The sequence below is a fragment of the Anser brachyrhynchus genome (genome assembly GCF_964034855.1).
Source record: "Anser brachyrhynchus genome assembly, chromosome: 12".
Lineage (NCBI taxonomy): Eukaryota > Metazoa > Chordata > Aves > Anseriformes > Anatidae > Anser > Anser brachyrhynchus.
In genome coordinates, this window is record NC_137707.1 from 10448356 (window position 1) to 10471260 (window position 22905).

At 37.9% G+C, this 22905-nt stretch overlaps 2 protein-coding genes across 8 annotated transcripts in view; one reads left to right on the forward strand and one right to left on the reverse strand.

The window, feature by feature from the left end:
- The window catches only part of LOC308176663 (transcription initiation factor TFIID subunit 4-like), a 146794-nt gene extending 133429 nt beyond the window's left edge, over positions 1 to 13365 (forward strand). For all 3 annotated transcript variants that reach the window (XM_080552733.1, XM_080552732.1, XM_080552734.1), the window contains one exon: positions 11530 to 13365. In XM_080552733.1, coding sequence (XP_080408859.1) covers positions 11530 to 11697 — 168 coding nt within the window. In that variant the 3' untranslated portion in view covers positions 11698 to 13365. The remainder of the gene's footprint in view (positions 1 to 11529) is intronic.
- A 2381-nt stretch (positions 13366 to 15746) lies between these two features.
- KCTD15 (potassium channel tetramerization domain containing 15) overlaps positions 15747 to 22905 on the reverse strand; it is a 44492-nt gene continuing 37333 nt past the window's right edge. For all 5 annotated transcript variants that reach the window (XM_080552765.1, XM_080552767.1, XM_080552768.1 and 2 more), the window contains one exon: positions 15747 to 16992. In XM_080552765.1, the coding sequence (XP_080408891.1) occupies positions 16837 to 16992 (156 nt within the window). In that variant the 3' untranslated portion in view covers positions 15747 to 16836. The remainder of the gene's footprint in view (positions 16993 to 22905) is intronic.

Consider the following 22905-nt stretch of genomic DNA (forward strand, 5'->3'; position numbering starts at 1 on the left):
TCTCAAAATAGAACTTGGTGACATGAGATGCAAGTCTTTAAAAACAAAACAAACAAACAAAATAACCTAGTAATAGTAAAAGTTTCAAGCATCCCTGCTCAATTTACGGAATCCGTCCTGTTTTCCTAACTTTGGAGAGAATTTACATTGATTTACCATTAGATTAACTTTTTATTTTTCAATATGATGCTGTTGTTCTTGTCTCTGTTTAATTTTTAAGGTGACTCAGTAGTGAGGTGGTAAGGTGTTATAGTAGTCTTGCTGTATGTGCAAAAACCAAATTAGAACTGCTCTACTGTATAGCATGACTTGGTTAGACAGCGGCTGAGTCAAGCAGTGTGGGGAACATTGCTAAAATATTAAAGTTTGTTCTTGGAAATTATTTAGTCCACTGTAGTTCCACTGAAAGTGATGCAGTGCTCAAAATAGGAGCATAACAAAAGCAAAGTACTTTGTAATGAGTATGTAATGAATGTGGCAGGATCTTGAGCAATGCTTTTCAGAGTAAAGGATGTTCTGGCTACTGATCTGTCTTATTAACTGGAAAAAAAAAAAAAGTAATTTTGAAGGAATTGTTTAAGACCTTGACAAAATAATGTCACCTGGGGGAGCAGTGAAGATTTCTGAAAAGTAGCATATAATCTGGCCATTATTTTGCTGCAATTTAATTTTAAAAGGATAAATATAAGCCAAGATCTAAGAACAGTGGTAGTTAGCAGGAAAAGCTGATATAGGATTATCAAGGTTAGGGTTCAGACAGAACAGATGGTAAAATAGTTATAGCCTACTGTACCATATGTTATTGCTGCACACGTTCAGGTAGCATATTATATGCATTGTGAGGAAAGATCAATGATCTTAACACAGGTTTTTAGAAAGACCAAAAAATAAGCTCCTTAAAAACTAATTTCATTATTTCAGGCCAGATTAACGAACTGTTACTGAATTCAGTATTCCAGAAAGGGATACGAGAAATTATGCATAACATGCAACTGTTTATGTTTTAATTCCCAAAAAGCTAAAATGAAGCTTGTGTTTCAGGAAGTCTATTTCAGGCTTGTTATACTTGAATTTCTGGGGTAAGTACTTAAAGGAAAAACAAATTTACAGCACATGAATTTAGATTATTAAAACAGGTTATGATTTGTTTTTTGTAACTTGTAATCAGGGGCCAGATTGTCAAAAGAGCGTGCAATCTTATTATGGTGCCAATGAAGTGATAAATTTCTTATCTGAAACAATTGCAGCTTCACTGTGGTAGAGCACTTTTGAAAATCTGACTCCTGATCTATAATTTCTGCTGTTATTATTCAGACACTTTTTAAAGAACCCATGAAATGAATGAAAAGAATACCATGAAAATGTGAAGGTGAAAGACAAGAAAGAGAAAAAAGGGTTAATCAAGTCAGAAGTACTGGGAGAAGAAGTGGAATGGTAGCAAAGAAGAAAAATGAAGGCAGAGAGTTGTGATTTGGAGTGGTGCTAAAGAGCCTCTGGGCTTGAGATTCATCTCGCATTTTATAATGCTCATGTTGTGTTGTATCATAATGCACTTGCTTCTACTAGAGCTAGCTTTTTCTCGTCTCTTATTGCCAATGGTAAAAATAGGCCAGTAGCATCATTCCATACTATTGAGCGCATTCTAAATTCCACACTGTTTTTTTTTACTTGCCTCTCTAATTAATTTAGTAATCCTCTTCAGTGTGTGTGCATGTGCACATTTGGGTATGTCTGCTCTGTTGCCCTCTTCCGTCATCTGTTTGAGTTCTCACATTGCTGATGATTGGTTGTGCCAGCTCCCTTCCAAAGACAGTGAATATATTACACTCCACTGCCTTTTGTTTAACTTCGCCAAAAAAAATCCCATCATGAATCTCTGTTTTTGGCTGGTACTTTTGGGAAAGATTCTTCTTCTGTAGTTGCAGCCCTCTTTTTTTATATATTACTAATTTTTATTTTATTTTGGGAGTAATTAGATATGTGAGACATCAGTGTATATATTGATCATTGTCATTTTGGGGGACCTATGAGTAATATATAATATTATATAATTTTTTCAGTTGAAGGCTAGGTTATGGTAGCTATGATATTTACTTGCTAATTCAGCTTTTCCTGTAGGTAGTCTGTGTGGTATCCAAACTTACCAGAACAGAAAAGATGAGAAGTTATCTCTAACTAAGATTAGAACTTTAACATCTGGAAACAATGTTTTTGTACATCACTGTCTCCTCCATGATTATCTGTAAGACTGAAGAGATTTTTCTTTAGATATTGATATTGGTATGGATTACTCAATCATTTTTTTTTTGTTACCGCAAGATGCAGTTGGTTAGAGGATGTTCTTGAAAGCTTTCATGTTGCATTTGTTCCCACTTTATAAAAAGAGGTGGATCTGGGATAATTGTGAGAGTGCAGGAGGGTTTACTTTTAAAAAGCAAGATTTTTTTTTAATGGCTTAGTTTGAAATTCAAGGCTTATTCTCTGTTGGTTGTGTTGAATAGAAGTTTAAAATGTTGGTTCTTTGCTTTGTGGTGAAATGGGTTGGAGGAGGATGAGGATTTTGGTATTCTTGAGGAAAAGGGGGAGATTACAGGTTTTTTTTTCAAATGCTAGGAAAGTTTAAACTGTCAGCATTGTGTTTATAAGTTAAACTGATCTGCCTTTTAGTCAAGGCTTGACTGTCTCATTTTGTCCTATAATGGAGCGAAAGAAAAAACCTGGATGGAAACTAAGAGGTTAGAGGAGCGTATCAAAGAGAAGTTGTAAAAAATTATGATGGAAGTATGTATGTTGAGGCAATTTGAAGATGGGCAGCAGATCGGATCGCAGTCTGGAGGGCAGACAGCAATGAAGAGCGGTGGAGGCACGCGGGTCACGAAGCGTTTCTGTTTTGAGTCCTGGAGAACTGATCCTGGCGTGAAGGAAAGAGAGAAGCAGGGGGCTTGGAAAGGGACTTGGGAAAGAGTATATCTTGATAAATAGCAAATTGTGACCATGACATGCGAGGGACTGCCTCAAAATGTAGAAGGAAAAACTACAGATCATGTTGAATGGGGGCCGCTGCTGTGAGCTTCCTGCTGTCTGTGGGAAGGAAAACACAGTTTCCTTTTTGGAGATATTTTTTCAAGAGCTATTTATGCTGGTATGACTTAAGGTTTTTTGGACTTGTTCTGAACAGAAAACCCCACTAACTTAAAAAGAGTCAACAGAATTAATTGTAAGAAACAGAAACATTAAGAAATAAAGGAATGGGTAGCTAAATGATTCAGAGACTTCTCCCTGCTGAACTCCGTCATTTCTCCCTAATGTCTGAAATACATCAGGCCTTAATTATATTCCATGATATTTGCAGTAATAGAAAGAGTGTTAACCATCTTCCACATTTTATTTATAAACATTGATGTCTTATTTCCTTTACACTGGACTGTTTTCTGACAATGTGTTTATCCTGCAAGCTGAAGGTATTAGCATTTAAGGCTTAATTTTATTGCCGCTCAATTCTGAGATAACTGCACTGCCTGCTTGCTTTTGCTTTATTTAACGGATTGGGTATATGAATTAGGGCCATATACTGCCCTCAATCTACAGAGGAGCCTCTGGTAATTATAGGGAAAGGTTTACACCACTATTCTCAGATTGTAACTAATCTGCTAGCAAATTTTGCACTGAAAAAAAAAATTGTGCCAAGAGCTGGTAGATCCATGGCTATTTTTGCCCTTTGTTTGGCAGGTAGTGCAAAAAGTCACTTGATTGGCACTTGCACAATTGCTGGGAGTGCACAAGATGGCCCACAGTTGCAAACATAATTATTTTAAAGTCTGGGTTATACATCATAATTAGGCTTAAGAACTGAAAGTCAGTGGAGATGAATGAGGGCAATTCATGCTCTCAAGGGCTGAGAAAGTGATTTTGAGTTTAGATTTCACATTTGTAATTTTTTTTTCCACAAGCATTAAGATGTAGATACTTTTCTCTCTGTCTCCCTCTCTTCCTCCCAAGGGAGGACTGGCAATATATGAAACAGCGATATGATGTCTGTGTCTCACCTTAAATAGGTGAGATGTAGCTAGCACATGAGGTGGCCAAGGTGCACTTCTTAGTGCTAATTTTCTTCTTAATCAGAAACAGCTACGAATGAATCCAGACTCCCACAGTTAGCTGGTCCCCTACAGTTGTTCTGCTCAGCATGTCTCCCAGAACAGGCCAAAAAAGCAATCTTTACTGGCTAGCAATTATGTATATTTTAATTAGATATTTAAACAATTAGATTTTACAGCTATATGTGTCTAGAGATTGATGAATGTCAAGAATATTTTAATTATTTTAAGTTTCTGATTAAATGAAAGTCACAATCATACAGGTTAGAAAAGAAGGGGCCACCCACTATGTAAAACTGTGATAGTTTTGAACTAATATCAGGAATTACCACAAAAGAAAAATCAGATGGGAATCAAATATGATTCAAGGGAAATGTGAATCATGCAAGTTCAGCTGTAGGGCTTCTCCTAAAGTTAGTTTGACATTTCTCCTTTCCCAGTGAGAGGGAATACAGGCATGTACAGCATGGTTGAAGTACAGTAATATGGGCAAATCCCTTAAAAGGGGAAAAGAAAAAAAAAACAACACATGCTAATATTGAAAGATGAGAAGGGAAAAACACCACAATGCTTGAAAAATAACAATAAAAAAATTGGCAGGATTAGTATTTCAAAGGGAGCAGCACTTGATTAAACGTTTGGAAAGCATGGGAGGAGAAGCATTCCAAGCAAAATGAAAATATATGTGTATGATGGAAACAGGATAAATAGAATATTCAACTTATAATTACCACTGCAAGAATGCAGTCCAAACTGAGAGTTCTTAATCAGGTAAAATTGTCATTGCTTTTAAGTCCAAGTAAGGCAGTGAATTGTGGTAGGTATGAGATGTTTGTGGATAAAGATGTTGGCAAGATCTGTGGTTCCAACGAGGAGCAGGTCCATGAACAAAGTAAATGAAAAGACCTGGAGACTGCACCACCTGAGGAAATCGCGTGTTGCAAGAAGATAGAGGATACAAGACATGTTTTTATCACATACCAAGTGAGAAGTGAGGGATACAAAAAGATCTTTGAAGGGTGAAAAGTCCTAGCAGAATGCAGACCCGTATCTCTGTGCAGGAAAAACTTGAGCTTCTCTTTCCCTCATTAATGCAGTGATTATGTAGAGATCTGCTTGGATAAGGTGTTTAAGAATTTGAAATTATTTGCAGTCTGGTTTCTTCCTGAGAATGACCTGTTGAGGACTGGGCAGTTGAGCAGTTGCCTCCCTTGAGCAGGTAAATGAAATAGCCCATATCTGCTTTACTGTTACTTGTGTTACTTCTTTCCAGTGGGGCAGACTTCTCTTCTTCCCAGGTTGTTTCTCACTGAAATGTTGCATAACTTGCTTTTTGCCCCTGTTCTCACTCAGTTTTTTGGGGGGGACATTCTCTCAGAAGAAGGAATAGGTGGTCAGGTTGGTAGTAGATGCTGAGTTCCTTCAGCTGGAACTTTTTGGTGTGATGCTGCTTTACAAAGCAGGTTTTCAATTATAATGGTACTTGCATATGTGACTTAGCTTAGCATAATAAAGGCAAAGAGCAGATATGTATAAAGCATTCTTTTTGTAATGGCAGTCCATTTAGTTGGGTTGAAATAACATCATGTAATTATAAACTAAAATGATCACATCTAAAGAAAAATCCTTCACTGTATCCATGTCTTAGTATGATTTACCTTCCTCTTACTATTTCTTAATATAAAAATTACTGCATGCTGTCTTTGAAATGTTGCAATTGTGTTGGTATTTGAAGTACTTGTAAATACTTGTGCAAATCAGTTTTTCTGATGTTTGTCTGCAGGGTGAGGTGTGTGTTTATGTGCCCAGGGGAAATGAGACGCATTTGCATCCAAGAGGGTGTAGCAAGCAAACGCGTGCCAAAACGGAGTCTGTAGGAACAGTTGCACTAAAATAGTATAGGATAGAAATGTTTGCAAATGAAAATAACTAGCTGCCTAAGAAATCATGGTATCTAATCCTCACTGTAAATGTTGCTGATCTGAAGGCCTAAATGATAGCTTTTGGTGATGAATCTTTCTAAAGATGTTTGTAATGCCACCATATTGTGCATATGAAGATGCACAGTCTTTCTGTGGATATAATTATGTTTCATACGGTATTGTTAATCTTTGGGATGCTGACGAACAGTTACTATTTACTTTTCTGTACTTCAGGGGAGTACTGATTTAAGGATGTTTCAGCTTTCATTTAAATCAGTGAAATCATTACTATTAGCCTCAGTAAGTGCTGAATTAAAGCCTAAGTTATGTGGGACAGCTAATCATACATAATATTATACCTGTTTTTCGTGTATAAAGTGCCTGTCAGCCAAAGATCTAATAGCACTTTATGCAAGCAATCATTATTGCTGCAGAATATCTCCAGAATATTTCTTATGATCCAAGACCTCTTAGCATAAGGCCAGACTAATGTATACCTTATTTTCCCGCTCCTCTTCAGTTCACTGAGGTTGGAGAGACAAAATTCCTTGTATTTTTTTACTCCATAGATTGCTTGGCTTTGAATTGTTCCTGTATGATTCCCACTTTCAGACTTTGGCTTGAAGTGCAAGTCTGCCACAAGGATGTGCCACGTAGCCTGAGAAGAAAACCAGCAGATCTTTTATCATTATTGCCTTGTCTCTCTGGGTCACAGAGAAGCAATAGCCGCAGTTCAAGACTATGTTCAAAGGAGAGATGTCAGGACTGAATTGTTTTCTGGTGAAGGAACGATGGATAAAATATTAAATTCAATCTTCTATTTGCCCTTATCTTTGTGTTTCCTGACGAGAATATCACAGTGTATTTCCATGGTTCTGTAATTCAATGCCTTTAAAAGCTGAAGGTGTACAGATTAGTGAAAAAAAAAAAAAAAGAAAGAAAAAAAACATTTAATTGCTCAACAGTAGAAATCACTGTTATAAAAATCAGTAGATTTTGTTACATATGTTTTTGTTATGTGAAAGCAATTCTGTTTCAAACGAGGAACAGCACGCTTTTGAGAGTTAGTCAGTTTAACTTTCATATGCCTGCTGCTCTAACCATTGTAATTTAATGCACAAAGAGATTTTTACTTTCCGAGCAGTAAGGGAGTTTGTCCATGAAAATTTCGGACGAGATGTGCCTGTCTTTCTCAGTCCACTTTCTCAGTAGCCTTTAAACCTTCTGGGAAATACTAACCAAACCTGGTGCGTGTGGAGGGGGTGAAGTAGAAGAGGGAAAGAGGCAGTAAGGAGCTGAGACCAAGCCCATGAAAACCACCATGAGGACTGTTAGCTCAGGCACAGGGAAGACGAGACATGCTGGTATCGGCAGCAAGGAGAAGGCTGCAATATAAGCTCAACAAGTTTCGGGGTAGGTTTGACTTTGGGGCCACATGTGCCGGGTGGGTGATGAGCACAGGCTCGGTGGGTCTGCCACCCCAGGGGGTGATGCTCGCCCGGCTGGCTCATGAGGATGGGAGAAGAGCCGGGCGTGGGGTGGTCCTGAGGCCATTCCGAAGGGAGCTAAAACCCCGGGGGGCATCTGTGATATGTGGAGGGTGCTACAGTGGACTGAGGATATTTCTGGGAGAGATGAGAGGTGATGAACGTGATGTAGAGGAGCAGGTTTTATTGTGGTAAGAAGTAGTACCAGAGAAATGCAATACATCTGGAAGAAATGAGGCTTCATTAGTTTCTCTGTTCACAGGAGTATTTGTTTTAATTTCTAGAATGTATGTTTCTTTGGTAGACAGTTATGTATGTTTACCTAGGAATCTACCTACTCTTTTGTTGTTACTTTGTTTTGAACCAGAGCAGAATAAAAATTATTCTGCTTTTCCAGCAGCATGAGTTTTCTCACAGAAGATGATCATAAAAATAGCAAACAAGCTGAGATGAGTGGCCCAAATCTTGTGTCACATCTAACATACATTTGGAATTGCTTCAAAATGTGCACGCTGAACCAGTTATTACTTCAATTCTTCTTCTTAAGCCATAGTTTCAACCTAGGTAGCTTCCAACAATTGAATTAAGCTTGACAGTCCAACAATGTTATTTAAAATACTGTAAGTTGTATATACACACGTCAGCTAAGCGTATCTGAAGTGTATTAAAGCTCATTAAAGTTGATGGAGTCTGACTGTTTCAGTGGGTCTTGGATTACAGGTTAACAGAGAGCATGGCACCATGGCCTTTTTTTTTTTTTTCCCCTTCAAATTCCTGCATTTAATTTGATTTTTGGTGAATTTCTCTTTCTGGCTGTGCCACGGCATGGTCCCTGCTGGCAGCGGGAGCTGTGTGTGTCTTCCCGGAAAGCCCCTTTGTATGGGTGCTGCACAGTGCAGAATAATTCGGTTGCTCTCTGCTGTCTTCCTTACTGTCCTGTGAGATTTGCAGCTACCAAGTTCAAGGCAGTCACCAGCCGCCTTAGTAGTACAAGAAAGAAAAATTGAAGCAGCAAGGGAAAAGAGACAGTGGGAAAAAGGAGAGGACAAGATGGAATGGGAAAAGAAGTTGCTGTAACTCATTTACGTAAGTCATTGCAAAATGAAGAGGCAGTAAGAGTCCATACATAAATTCTATATTTTTTTTTCTGGTCTCAAACATTTTAAATTTCCCTGAAGTTATAAATAGAAGTTCACTGATACCAAAACTGGTACTGATGTATATTTGAGTGGGTGTGATTTGGTAATAGCTTGGGTGTGGCAGGCAGGAAACAAAGGATGTAAACAATTTACAACCATTTATTTGTTTTTATTAGAGCTTTTATCTTTGTAACTCTTACTAGTTTCCATAGATACAAACAAGATCAGGCTTGTTTGTGTTGATGAAAAGTCTGTCATGCTGATTTAAAAAAAAAAAAAAAGTTTTTTTCTTGAGTAAAACCTGTGTTTCTTCAATTCCACCATTACTGGCAATTAACTAGGCTTGTATTCATGTATATAATTAAAAAAAAAAAGTGGCATTTAGTACTGTACTTAATGTAGCATTCCAAAGAATAATTTTGAGTACAATACAGTACCAAACAAATTGGTCTTTAATTTAAATTAGAGATCATATTGACAGTTACACATTATTGTCCTGTCAATGTACAACTGTGCTTTTCTACTTTCTAAAAACATTCTTACAAATTTTTTCACCTTGTGAAAGAGAATTACAGGGTGTTATCAGGTAACTGAGTAGCTCACAAGCACATTTATGAATGTGCACAGCTTAATTTCGTGTTATGGTGTTTCATTAAGTGTATGCTCTTACCACCCAAAAGTTCAGTACCTCAAGTGATAAATGCAATGAATATGACTTACCTCATCTTAATTCCAGCTACTCTGTCCAATAAATATAAAGCAATTATTTGCTGTATAGGTACCTCAAGTATTAAATGATTTTATGTGAAGAAATATATATAAAAGTAGCTTTTCTATTAATATTTGGTTAAGCGTGTGCAGGATGGTTCTGGTCCAGTAAGCTACAGATAGTATTTTTGAAGAGTTTCTTGTCATGAGTTTAAGGTGGCCACATTGCTAAGTGTTTTTGTTATGTTCAGGAACTGCAGTCAGCATGGATGTGAAAGAACTATTACTTGGAGCAGGGGGAGAGATTCACCGTATCAGAGACAGAGAAGAAAAATATTTTTGAGTCAGCTTGTTCAAAATAAATATAGACATGGTAGTTCCTTGGAGAGTTGGAAATAATGGCAACAGCCCTGGCAAAACAAATGCATGGTAAGAGTGCAGACAAGAAGCAGCTTAAGGTAGGGTATTGTTTCAGACCTGTGGAAGATAAAGAGTATGAGTTTAAATGATGCTATTTCTTTTAGGAATGGAAAGCGTTTTGGCATAAGGGCTGAATAAATTCAGAGCACCACTAATAAATGGATTGTGCACTGGGGATGTGTCTGTCTTCAGCATGGATGAGCAACCCTTGGAGATGCAGCACATGCTTTTCCTATGAGCAGTGAGGCTAGGTGGTAAATCAATTAATCTATTAACAAAAGCTACTTTATACTGGAGAACAGAATCCCTAAGACCAAATGCTCATGGCGCTCGAAGGTTGTGGGCTTCTCCTCTTGCCTCTAAGCTTAGCCACATTCATTTTACTACGTTAAGCATTTTTTGTGGTTATAAGAGAATAGGATTTGCCCCACTACTGTAATTTAATAGCCAGATATAGGAGAAATAACTTGAGCAGTATAGTTCTGCAGGTGAGTCTGATTTTGCCAGTACACAGAGAGAAAAACAGTAGTGAAAACAGTGTTATGTCTTACTTGCAATATACCACGTTTGTTTCCCCTACAACCTTTCAGTACTAAAATTATGCTTAACTGTATTTTTAATGGCTAGAATCAAGATCCTAGAATAAGTATTCCCTGGACAAAGAAAGGTAAGTTAAGAGCAGCAGTAAGTAGACTTGAAATAGGTATTTTAAAAGTTTTGAAAACTGTGCCAGATGCTTTAGAGGTTTGAAAAATAATTTAAACCTTTTTATGGATTAAAACCTAATTTTGTAAGTCAGAACATTTTATTTCACCAGAAATCAATTGGAAGCACTGAAAACAATGGCCTTTTAAGGATGAAAAAAGGGTTGAATCTATCCATCTATCACATTTCTGTTCTAAACTCAACAAGACTGCACAGTTTATAAATTATGTCCTTTCAATTTCTAAATATTCGCATCATAGTGTGCTCTGGCCCTGATCAGTAACTAAGGAATGTAGTTTTTGAATGTTATCTCTATACAGAAGGCCAGAATGAAGTATTCATTGATTCAGTAGCTTTGGACCAATTTAAATAAAACAAAAGATTTAACATAGCACTAGAAAACAGTACACCGATGTTTGTCTTTATCATCTTAGATGTCTGAGTTTTTCTTGCAATTTTTCTATTTAATTTTCCAACCTCTCAGCTGAGTAATGTGTTCTCTAGCAAGATTGTTTAGTATCTCCTCACAGCAAGCCTTTTTTCTTCAGTATGCCCAGAGGAGATAATGGGGGTCCCCATGGGACTGCTGAGGTTATTATGGCAGTAGCAACATTCCGGTACACCACTCACCTCTTTCCAGTCCTAGACAGGATGTGGAATAGCATTGTGCACACATTTGATATACCAAAGATGCCTTTATCTACTGCAATTAGTTTTGTCCTAAAAAAGGCTCTTGAAATTGTAGTGGTCAATTACATCTATGGCTAACATGACTGTAGCAGGAGAATTAGCCAGATATATTTGTCCTGTGTTGTAAATAAACAAGGTCTAGTCTCATGTGCATGTTTTCACTTGTTTCTTTACTCTGGTTAACTTGCTGAGGCTCAGAAGAACAGAAAAAAAAAAAAGAGAGTCATGTAATACTTTCAGAATGAGGCTCGTAATACATTTAGGCGTTTAAAATAATCCAGCAGTTAGTAGTTGTAAACCTGAGAGTTGGAGGACTCTCCACTGTTGCAGGACTTTGAACTCTGCTGTGTTTTCTTTGTAGGGCCTCAGTATGTCTGGTGGAAGTCAGGCTGGCTTGGGGACTCCTTCATCAAGGCAGTATGCCCGACAGAAAATAACTCGCGTAAACCTCAGGGACTTCATCTTCTACATGGAACAGGAAAGAGAAACGAGCCATTCTCTCCTGCTCTATCGAGCTCTGCTTAAGTAAAGCCAAGAATTGTACTGATTTCTCCATACAGAAGCTCAACTTGCATTGAAAAGCTGTCATTTTAATGTGCCTTCTATTTTTTTCAGAAGTCAATGTTCCAGTAATTTTGTTTTGTAAAATTGTCAGACACATGCAATAAATTCCCTTTATGTAAAAAAAAAAAAAAAAAAAGGAAAGAAAAAAGAAAGAAAAAATGTGCAAAAGGTTTTAAAATGTTAAATCCACAGATGTAACCAACTTCAAAGTCTTACTACATTTGGCCATTTTAGATGAGGCTAAAATAGATGGCATTGAAGTTACACAAATGGCAAGACTGCTGCAATGGCTTACATAAACCATCTCATACTAAGGAGGATTGGGTCAGGTTCACAGAATTGGGACCTAACCAGGGGATTAACCTTTTTGTTCACTTACGGTGCTGGTTTTCTTTTCCTTTTAGGTTTACTAGCACTGTTTCCAATGACTAACCATGGTGATACCTGATGTTATTTTAGATTAGTTCTAATTGCATTTTTTTGCACAGCTAAAAGAATAGCCAATGCACATTCTCACAAATTTTATATATTTAGGATTTTTGCTTTTACTGCACAGCTCTTTTCCTGAGCCATTTGCTGAACCAAATCCTAAGTGTATGAAATCTGTGCATTTGGGTCCCAGTGGAGTTACCTTGACTAGCTTCCAGTTGTTTTCTGAATCTATTCAACCTTTTGCACATTTGTAGCAGCTGGTTAGTAACATGAATCATTTTATTTTCTAAAATCTTAATTTATTTATTGCAGAGTATGGTTTAATGGTGGTTTTAAAGGAGAGTATTGTTCAGTAAAGGTTTTAGAGTATTCTATATGGATTTTTCAAGTCACTGTAAAGGAAGTTTCTGGGATCCAGTTCCACTTTTAGTAGCTGTCACGAGAGCAGAGGTGAGCCCTGCGAGCTTGGTGCCACTGGGCGGTCAGGGCAGCGCTGCAGGGACTGGTGATGCTTTGCCTTGGACGATTGGACCTGAGGACTCCAGTCCAGAGAGGCTCATGAACAAGTGCATGACTTTAAGCATATGGGTAGTTTTAAGTACTTAAAGGTGGGAGGAATGCTTTTTAAATGCTTTGCTGAATTGGAATTTAAGGGGCCCACACCAAAGCCAAGCAAAGTTAGTGTGAGTCTTTTAAATAGGTACAGATAGGAATGCTAAGCAAGAAGCTGGGCACAAGTTGTACTTCAAACCTAACAGTATTATCAGTAACCATGGAAGGGAGACATTTGCTTATTTATCTTTTCAATTTTTACTATGTTTTGCTTGCCACTTTTTTGAGGCAATATTTTTTTTTTTTGATGGGAAACCATAGCGAAAGCACAAATAGAACTATTTGTCCAATAGTTTTAAAAACAAAAGTTTTAATTATTTTTTAAGGTTTATGAAAAGCAGAAGAAAATTTATACTGCTGCTATTTAGCCAAAAGATTATTCATAAGGTATTTAAGGCCAGGAAGTGTAAAATTATGTTTTAAATGTATTGATAATTTGTACATATTGTTTATAAAGGCCTTGTGTTTATTAGAATTACGTTATTTTGATGATTTCTGTACATACTCGTAAATACCCCCAATTTGTGTGAAAACATACTCCCTTATTTGTACTTATTTTGTAAAGAAATAAAACAGTTTACTAAAGTAACACATCGAGTGACATACAGTATTAATTTATCAAACATGAATTTCACATTGTCTTGTAGTTCTTAAGCACTGTTCAGAAACATTTTGCATTAAAATATTAACAGAATACCCACAAAGAAATATTAAAACCAAATACTCCAATGTTTTGTTGTGCTGATTCTTATCCTTTGTCAAACATCTAATAAAATTGTCAACAAACCTTGATGCTATTAATACAGTGAATGAATGCACTCAACAGTTGCTTTTTCCAAAGCAATTAGTCCAATAAGCACAACATAACATTCTTTCACTTTTTTTCTGAGACTTGGGAGCCGAGTGGTGTAACAGGGTTGTACAAAAAGTGCTAGCAAAGACTAATGTTCTTCAAGCCACAGTTTCAGTGCTCAGAAAAAAAAAGAAAAAAAAAGGATCAGAACAATTTTGTTCCATCAAATTAGGTTAAAACCAGGCTATGTTTACTTTTTGGCCTTCATAATAAAAACATTTGCTGGCTGCACACCACAGTTTTATTGGAGTTTCTATGATATTTTAAAACCTGTTTTAGTGACACTGAGCAATGTTCTTAATTAAGTTATGTTGCTATGGTTTAAGGCCAGAAGTAGAAATTCAAATCAGTTTATGCTGATATTGCTGCATAAGAATACAGGGAAATAAGTAAAAAAAGATATAAATGAAACTGTAATAAACTTTAAATAAGTGACCTGAAGTTACTAACTAAAAGAACATGTCCTAGCTTAACTTTCTTTTTTTTTAAAAAAGGCATATTTCTTCTAACAAAGTGATTGTTTCCACATGTCTTCCTTGCCTTAGTGCTATTTTGCAGTTAATGTTGTGATGTCATGGCTCAAACTTTCCATCTCAAGTTCACATTTAACTCGGTTGGCGCAGCCTGGAACTTTTCATGATGCCACCTTTGCAAACTGCTGTAAGTACTCGAGCTGCTTTATTGATCTATAAAAAAAAATACGGTAAACACCAAACTGAAGAAAAACAAACCAACCAACCAACCACAAATACTTCAAATGGCTTTCTACATGTATCTGAAAGCATCCTGCTTCCAAGCTTGTGAGAGAGCTGTCTGCCTGCAACTTCAATGGGAGCAGGATGTGCTCAGCACCCCACAGGTACTCAGTGTCCGGTCCAGCTTGCAGACAACCTGTGCTGACCTCAGGGAAGGCTTTGCCTGAGTAAGAATGGCAGAACTGAGCATTTTTAAACATAAATGTGACATGTTCACCTTTATCCCCTAGCTGAGAGGTAATGAATAGAAAAGGATACACAGACAAGAGTTCAGCCTCTGCTAGTACTAAGTATCCCTGGTCAGGAGTGCAGGACAAAAGTGTATATAGGCTAAAAACATGAAGCTGAACAGATTATTTAAGTTTTGAACTTAAAGTGAACTCAATCTATGAAAGTAATAAATAAAACACCCTTTTTTTCTTTTCTTTTTGTAAGACATGGCTACATCAAGCTGAACGGAGCAAAAGGCCAGAGGAGACGCAATCAAAACTTCTCACCTTTCAAACAACAGGGGAAATACAGTGAGTGTTCCACCCTACTTGCTTATTTTTGATCATTTACTTTACAGAAATGTTTATGGCATGAAGTACTGTATAAGAAATGTGCATACACAAATACATGACAATTATACGTTAAGTTCTTTACAATATTAAATGTATAATATACAATTCTACAGATATCTTACAAAGGTGAATGCTGTGCCATATATTCAAATATGGCAATGCCTAGGAACTTTAGAATGTCATACAAGTATAAAACCACAAAATAAAATAACTTTACAACTCTTTTGAAGTAGACAGATTTGCTCAACTGTTCTGCTAAGAGATCTCTGGTTTGGATAAGCAAGATGAAAAAACCTGCAGAGGTCTGATTTTCTATGGTCAGGTATCCAGCACTTTTCCAAAAATTAGACCTCTGCCTAGATTGTAACTTGGATATTTAGTACAGCTCATCGCTTTTGAAAATATTAGTCTTAAACTTGAATCTTTATTTTGTCTGATTGCAATCATTAGGTATTAAAGAATTGTTGACCATTTAATACTGTTATATATGGCTGTATTTACGCATCTAAAATGTTTAATTAAAATTCAGCATCTACAACAGTATTCTATAAATTAATGTGGGAGAAACTAAATAGTGATTAACACATGAATTAGTTATTGAGGACCCAATCATGCTAAACAGCAATAAACAGGATTTAGCAGAATGCTATTTATAACCTTGCACCTGCAAACATGGTGCTGTCTCCTGAGTTAGGAAGCCCTGTAAGTCAGAGAGTCGATACTGATTCATGAATGGAAGAGTAACCTCCTACAGACCATGGGCTTCTTTAAAAATACAATTAAACAGATAGAGGGCAGCTACAGAATCAGTATTTTAATAATAGTTTAAAATAATAGAGGAAAAACACTCTAAACAAAACGTGACCTGCTTTCATCAGACAGTGGAAGGAGAGGTTTTTAACATCTTTTTGCAAAAATTCCAGACCCATAAAGAATAGCTTGTCCAAAATTCTTAATGTTTCCTCCTAAATGTGGGCTTATAACATGGTTAGTAAATGAACAACAAGAGGTGGCAGAGCTTGCTTGGGAGAACCACGCTTCTTTGATGATGCAAAACTTATAGTTTCTGAGTCAAAACACGACTGGCTTTAAGAGAACTACAGCTCCACAATAGGTATGTGGCCCTTGTTTGATGGTAGATGGAGTTTTATTTTGTGCTTCCAGATCCCTACTTTTGCAAGTATTGCCATAATTGGCCTCATCAATTTTTTGTTGCTTCTTTTGTTTGGTCTGTTCGTTTGTTTTTTTAATACTGAGCACCAGTTGACTACAAATTGGTCCTTTTCTGGTTCCGGATTCTGTCCACAGAGATACTTCAGTTGGAAATGTATAAAAATAAGCCATTTGCTAGCGTGAAGGAGTACAATCACAGAAGAGTTGTGTAATGTAATGTGTGGAGGTGTAAAGCACATCTGATATGAAGGAGGTGTGGCAGTCAGGGAAGATACTCAGTGCAGTTTTTAATGTACCATCTTCCTCTTGGAGGCCCCCACTTCCACGCATCACGTCAGGGTATCGTTGGAAAGGCTGTCAGAATCATTTCTCCTGCTGATAGATTCAAATTGCTTTAATTGGTCTTTCCACAGAAGTCCAATCTAGGGTCAGGGGTTTATGAAGCTTTGCCTTTTTCACCACCACAGCTGTTCAGCTCAAAGTACATTCCCACCAAACCTGGTATGCTGAGCATGCTCAGTATTTCATCGTGAAAAACGGACAACTGGTTTTTCAAATGCATTTCATGGCTGGCTATGTGACAGGTAGTTTCAAAATACCACTAATTGGCAACATAAAGTCAAAATCTGTTTGCTAATACTGTTTTGCAAATCCTTTGTGTTTCACATAAGGGACTATTAAACACTTCTATGGTTACAAAGGAGTATGGGTAGGGTCTAGTCCAGGGGCTCCTGTTTTATTCTGATCGTTGGAGTAGGTTGTGGTCGTCTGTCTTCGCGACACAGGACGTATTCGCTGAACTGAGAGGAATCCACTCCACCACCACATGAAGCTGCCACGTTAAATCCCTTCTGAAATAATCTTTCGAGCACCTGTAATGTGGAAAAAAAATCAGATTAATATTTAGCAAGTGCTAGTGATAAAAGCTTTCAGGAGCACTGGATCTAAATGACGAATTTAGTCTTTCGACTCCTCATAGAATGAATATTATTCAGCTATAATTCTGTAACTTATTCTTAAATGACTACACTGTGATTAAAGTCTTGCTCTCAGCAAACCTCTGTAGAAAACAAAAATTAATCAAACAAATAAGCACTCTACAGAGCAGCTTCCTACATTATATAGTAAAATACTGGACTGCAGTTATATTGATGTTCTCTCTTACAGCTGATACAAATCAACATAAGGTTTAAGTCCTAATAAAAAGTGCCCATTGTTCATTAGTAATATGAACAGTCTTATAGAAAGGGGCAGAAAACATTTCTGTGTTCTTCCTTGGCAGATGAAAAGTCATTAGGAATCTGAGTGACACTTCCATCAGATCTTCGTGAAAATCTCAGCTGTGGTTTTCCCTTGCTGGAAGGGAGTGCTGCTTTCAGAAAAGCATGGCAAGGATAGGATGTGGAGCCAAGACATGGACAACAAGGAAACATTCTGGCCCAAGAAAGAGGTTAATTTGTATTGCCCAAATATATATTTTCTTTTTCTCCTTCTAAAGAAAAGTTGGTGCGATTTAGATTCATGAATTTAAGGAACCCAGAGGCAACTTTAATTTCTGAGACTGTCACACAGCACATTACCCTAGGATATACTGATCTTGGCAATATGACGGGGGCCTTGTTTTCACACGGGTGAGCATGTTGATAAACAGTTTCCCCAGCAGAGCAGGAAGCGCACAGACTCTTCTCAGCACTCGGTGAGACTGGATGCCAGATCCATCTTTGGCAGATCTGCAGTGTAAGATCTACTGGAGGAGATGCCATGCTCCCTCCCTTCCTCCCACTGGCAGCTCTCCTGAGCCCAGGGCAGTAGCACCGTGTCTCCAAAAATGACAGTCTCAGCACGACAGAAGACACTTATACGCCCTTTGGAGCTCGGGCAATTCTTGTGTATTACAGGAGGTAGGAGCATGGGCAAGGCTCTGCTGTGTTACATATGGCAGAGCTGAACCAGACGTACATTTTAAGATTGGCTGAATAACGGGAATCTTCACACCCACATGTGAAATCTCGATCTAATACTCCTCCAGACAAACCTTTCCCAGAGCCCATGGTGCTGTAGCACTGAGCCAAAATACCACATAGGCTAGTAACACTAATAATACTGCAGCATGTAACTGAAAAATCAGAACTATGTCTAAAATTTGATTGATTACGTGAACTGATCCAATATTTACTTTAGAGGCAGGAAAAGTGGTTCCTGTGTTTATCTCTACAGAAAAATCTCATCAAGTGCATAACAGTCCCACCGCAGTACCACTTCCACTGCTCCATGCCATAGGGCCACTGCAATGCGATGTGAACCTGATGATTTATAAAATCTGATGAACCTAGTAATGACCTTCACATGAGAGTTTTCTGCCACCAACAACTGCAGGGACTAAGTTAAAAACTTGTTCACTCAACTTAGGTAAGTGTTTAAGCAGTATCCCCTAATTAAAGAGTAGAAAACTTGTATGCTTTCACAGGTTTCTACTACAGAAACAATTTGATTTCTTTTTTTGTTTTACCATGAGTGACACTGTGAAGCACTTTGCTCATGATACCTACTGCAGTAGTGCTTCAGTCTAAGTGTTTCAAGGCATGAGATGATTGCTACAGGGGGACTACAAATAGTGCCACGTGTTAAAGATTATCCTACCAGATGTCTGTCCACCCCTGCACAAAGACCCATGTGAGGCCAAGGTGCACCATTTCTTTTGACTGAGTGCTTGCTTTGCTTGCTCCAGAAGCACCAGTTTGGAGCCTTTATTAAAGGTAACTCATTTCAAAAGGACAACTCTATCCAAGGCACTATGGTAGTGCAATGCAAACCATGGCAGCATTTGCTGTTTCTAATCCAGGAGAGCACTCCTTTGAGGTCGTCTGTGTTAGCCATCCACATATTAATCAGTTTTGGGTTACTAGTGATAACATGTATCTAACTAAAAACTTGTATTTGCTACCCTGGCTCTTAAGGACAGGTAAAGGACAGGAAATGTACTAAGCCATGCAGAATCTGCTTAAATCAGCTTGCCCAAGGAGCTCTGCCTAGCCTTGGGACAAAGTGACTTACAGTCTCAGAAACTTGCACCAGCCAAATTATTACTGACTTTTGCCCTGAAAGTTGTAGAACTGAAAAGGCTAAAAAGCACACCAGTGTACAGAAAAAAAAAAAAAGAGGGGAAAAAAAAAAGAACCTGGAGTGATTAAGGGGGGGGGGGGGGTGGCTAAGATAATTAAAACCCAAAAAGCTTACAACTCTGTAATTTGTTTGGGCTGCACAAAGCCGTTAGGACAGAACTGGGGTGACAGAGAGAGGCCACAATATTGTTTTACTTGTTCGTGCTAAAAAAGGCAGTAGTTCGACAGGGAAAAAGGAATAAAACATCATCAAGCTGTTTCACAGGCTGGCATGTGTTTTGACTTTGTGTATCCCTGTTCTTAGATCAGGTAAGATGAGGACAAGAGGTTGCCCAGCTACAGGAAAGGAGACTTCTTCCACTAGCTGGATAGAGAAACAGAAGATTGACAGGTAAAATTTCAGAGACATGACTTTAAAACCTTGCTAAAAACTTTTAAAAATCAATTTGGTTGTAAGACAAAACCAGCACTGGGGTGCCCTAGGCTTGCCTCAGTCCAAAGCTATGGAAGGCTGCATGTTTATAGGACTTTTCTTTCCTGGGCCAGCTCTCTGAAAACACACAGTCCAGGTAAACATTACACCCTTAGAGCACCGCACACAGAACAAAGCAATTCATTTTTGCTACCTATATGCTCGAAGGACTTGACTGCAGGCTATAATCTAGTGTTAAGAACCTCGGTATCATCAGTCCTCTGAGTGAGAAACAAAACTGGTCAAATCCTGTAAATAATGCTGTGAATGTTTAAATATTGCAGAACTGTAAGTATAAGTTGAATGAGGTTGTGCTCAGTTCTATGGAGAAAGCCTCCTAAAGGCTGCTTTCCATATGCCCTAAGCAGTTGTTTGTATCCACCAATGCATGCATGAGACTAAATGGCATGTTGAACATGAACAGATTTAAATTCCATTTAGTGAATTTGGCCTTACGTGCATTACTTTTTCTGAAGGTAAGTGACAGACGGAGGGAAAACAGTAAGTGCCTGTAAATAAAATCAGAGCTACTTTCCTATAAATCTCCAAAGAGAATATGCCAAAAAGTAAATGAGTATCAGCTGTGATTCTCTTACGTATAGGGAGACATGCACACTATATTAAATAGAGGATTTGTGCTAAGATTTAATACACTTTGTCTCCCAGTATTCTGAGCACATCAAGATACGGGCTCTGATTTTGTTGGAAGGTTTTCCAAACAGAAATATGATACTTGCGCTTACTGTATTTTATTTACATTTTACAGAATACTGAAGAATACAGTCTTATTTATGGAGACTCGGTGTTTAGCATATACAGACATCACAGAATTTTCTCTAACGTAAGCTCATGTATCTCACCACAACCTATTGTGAGGAGCTGAAAAAAGCCATTCTTAGTCTTAAGAAAACTCTATACCAGTATGTGATTGCAAATGAGCGTTAAATATAGAGCTGCTATGGTTTTTGGCTGCCACTACCTACTCACTGTTGATATTCTGTGTTTTTTATGTACAGTTCCTGACACAAAGCATTTAGCGAAAATCTTTTCCAAAGATCTGAAGAATTTATACATATTGTAGTTGTGCTACCAAATACATTTAAGCAGGGCGTAGGGGGACAAAAGTGATGCAGCTCAGTAAGCAGCGGGCAGACTTATAAGGCCAGTCTTTCAGATTCTTTGGAAATGATTCTGCTCTTCCAACCTCTACACCTTCTAACCTTTCTCCCTTAACTCTACATATTTACATCATTGTACTTCTAACTTTTGATTTAATATTAATAATTAATATTGCCAAAAAATTGTGGGAAGGTAACGGAGAGTGCCTATGTGCTGACCAGAGTCCATCACAGTCAGTGATAATTAGCTGTTAATCTCACTGGACTTTTGTCTCAGAAATGCATCATTTTCCACAAAGTGATTGAAAACACTTTCTATTAATTATATAGTAAAATGATGTAATTGAATTAATTATTTAGACTGTAGATTCTTTAGCACAGAAATGTTCTTTCACAACATGAACCTACTAAGAGACTCGTTGATTCTGACAAAATTTTGACTGAATTTGAAACATGTTCAAGCAGTAACAATTAGCATTCAGCTTTTACTACAAACACACGCTTCCTACCAGTATGCCACTTAATGGAGCCAAGCGCTAAGCCATTTGGGCATCCAGCTCTGTGAATAGCTGCTTGCAGTGCCGAGCCTGTCAGTGGCCAGCAAGGACTCTTATTGTTTCAGTTATTCTAATTTCTCAAATGCATCTAACCATATCACATGGACAGCGTGTGGCTGAAACACAAACATGCTTCCCTACCCACTCACCTTAGCTGAACTGCAGCTGCTCCCTTCTCCAGCACAGTGATGAATTCATCACTATTCCCACTGCCAGCGAATGGATCTGCCTCCGACCCACCTCCAGCCTTCTATTTTTGGGGCAGCCCACTCTAAACCTTGCCAAACGTGAAATTGCTAAGGATTTGCAAAATTAACCACAGGCATTGGACTGTTAAATTCAACCAAATAAAACACTTGGGAGTCTTGAACCAAAAATCACTTAGAAATGCTGGGTTTTAGAATGGTTTCAGATAAAAGCTTCTATTAACATATTGTGTTATCAGTGAATGTTGTCCCATGGCAGAAGGTGGCAGTGTCAATGCAGGTTGTTAAAACTACCCCACCCACCTTTACATATAGCTGCAACTGCAGGTCTCCCAAAAACGTTGTCAGCTGGCAGCTTGGGAGATGGAGGGAACCTCAGCTTGCTGTGTAATAACAATACTGGGAAAAAAACACTCTCAGTTCTTCCATTCCCCGGCTATGCCTCCCTCTGGAACCTGTCCAGCCAGCCTGTCTCATAGGCCAGCTCTTTTGTGGGTATTTGCCCGTAAGGAAGTTTATGAGGACCACTACAGCATTTCCCACAGCCCAGCTAGGACCTCTGTAGGTGACGGTGACTTTGAAAACACACCCCTTTAGGCTGATTTCACTTTCTGTAATTAAATTATTCTTTGTAGCATATTTTAAAGGCATACATGCAAAAACCAAGAGCTCTATGTTTTCCCATTAAGGCATACATAAACAGCATCATCAACACCATTCCTTCTCCTCAGCCCAAGGACAGCTACCACACCAAAGCTCTGGCCACAGTGGTGGTGATCCCTTGTAAAATGGCATTTCTTGCTCGTAAGGCTGCTGCCTAAACACCAGCCACATATTTATTTCCGCCACCATCCACCTATCTGTCCAGTTATCTTCTTTTGTTTCATATGTTTAATTTTAAACCTAATGTCAAAACTCTGACTATAAAATGAAATACATTTTGTTTAAAATACTCTGGGCAATTTTTATAGAACATCCTTTTGAAAAAAAAAAAGTGCAGAGATCAATTTTTTTAAGTCCATCCCGCAGGCACCATCATTTAATTATGAGTGAGACATAAATTATGCATTTACACATTGTTGCATTTTCTATAAAATGGTGTGGAGATTTTTTTTTGTAGTTTTTGGAACTCTCTCTTTCTTCCTGGGGGCACTTTGGAGGGAAAAAAAACTGCTGCAGGCTATACATTGATGAAAAAATTAGCATTTATCAGTATAACACCATTATGAGACCAGCATGGCACTAACATACACAAAATCTAAATCTATTTTTCTGCTTAGACTTAGGAAAACCTGAAAGACTGTGATCTC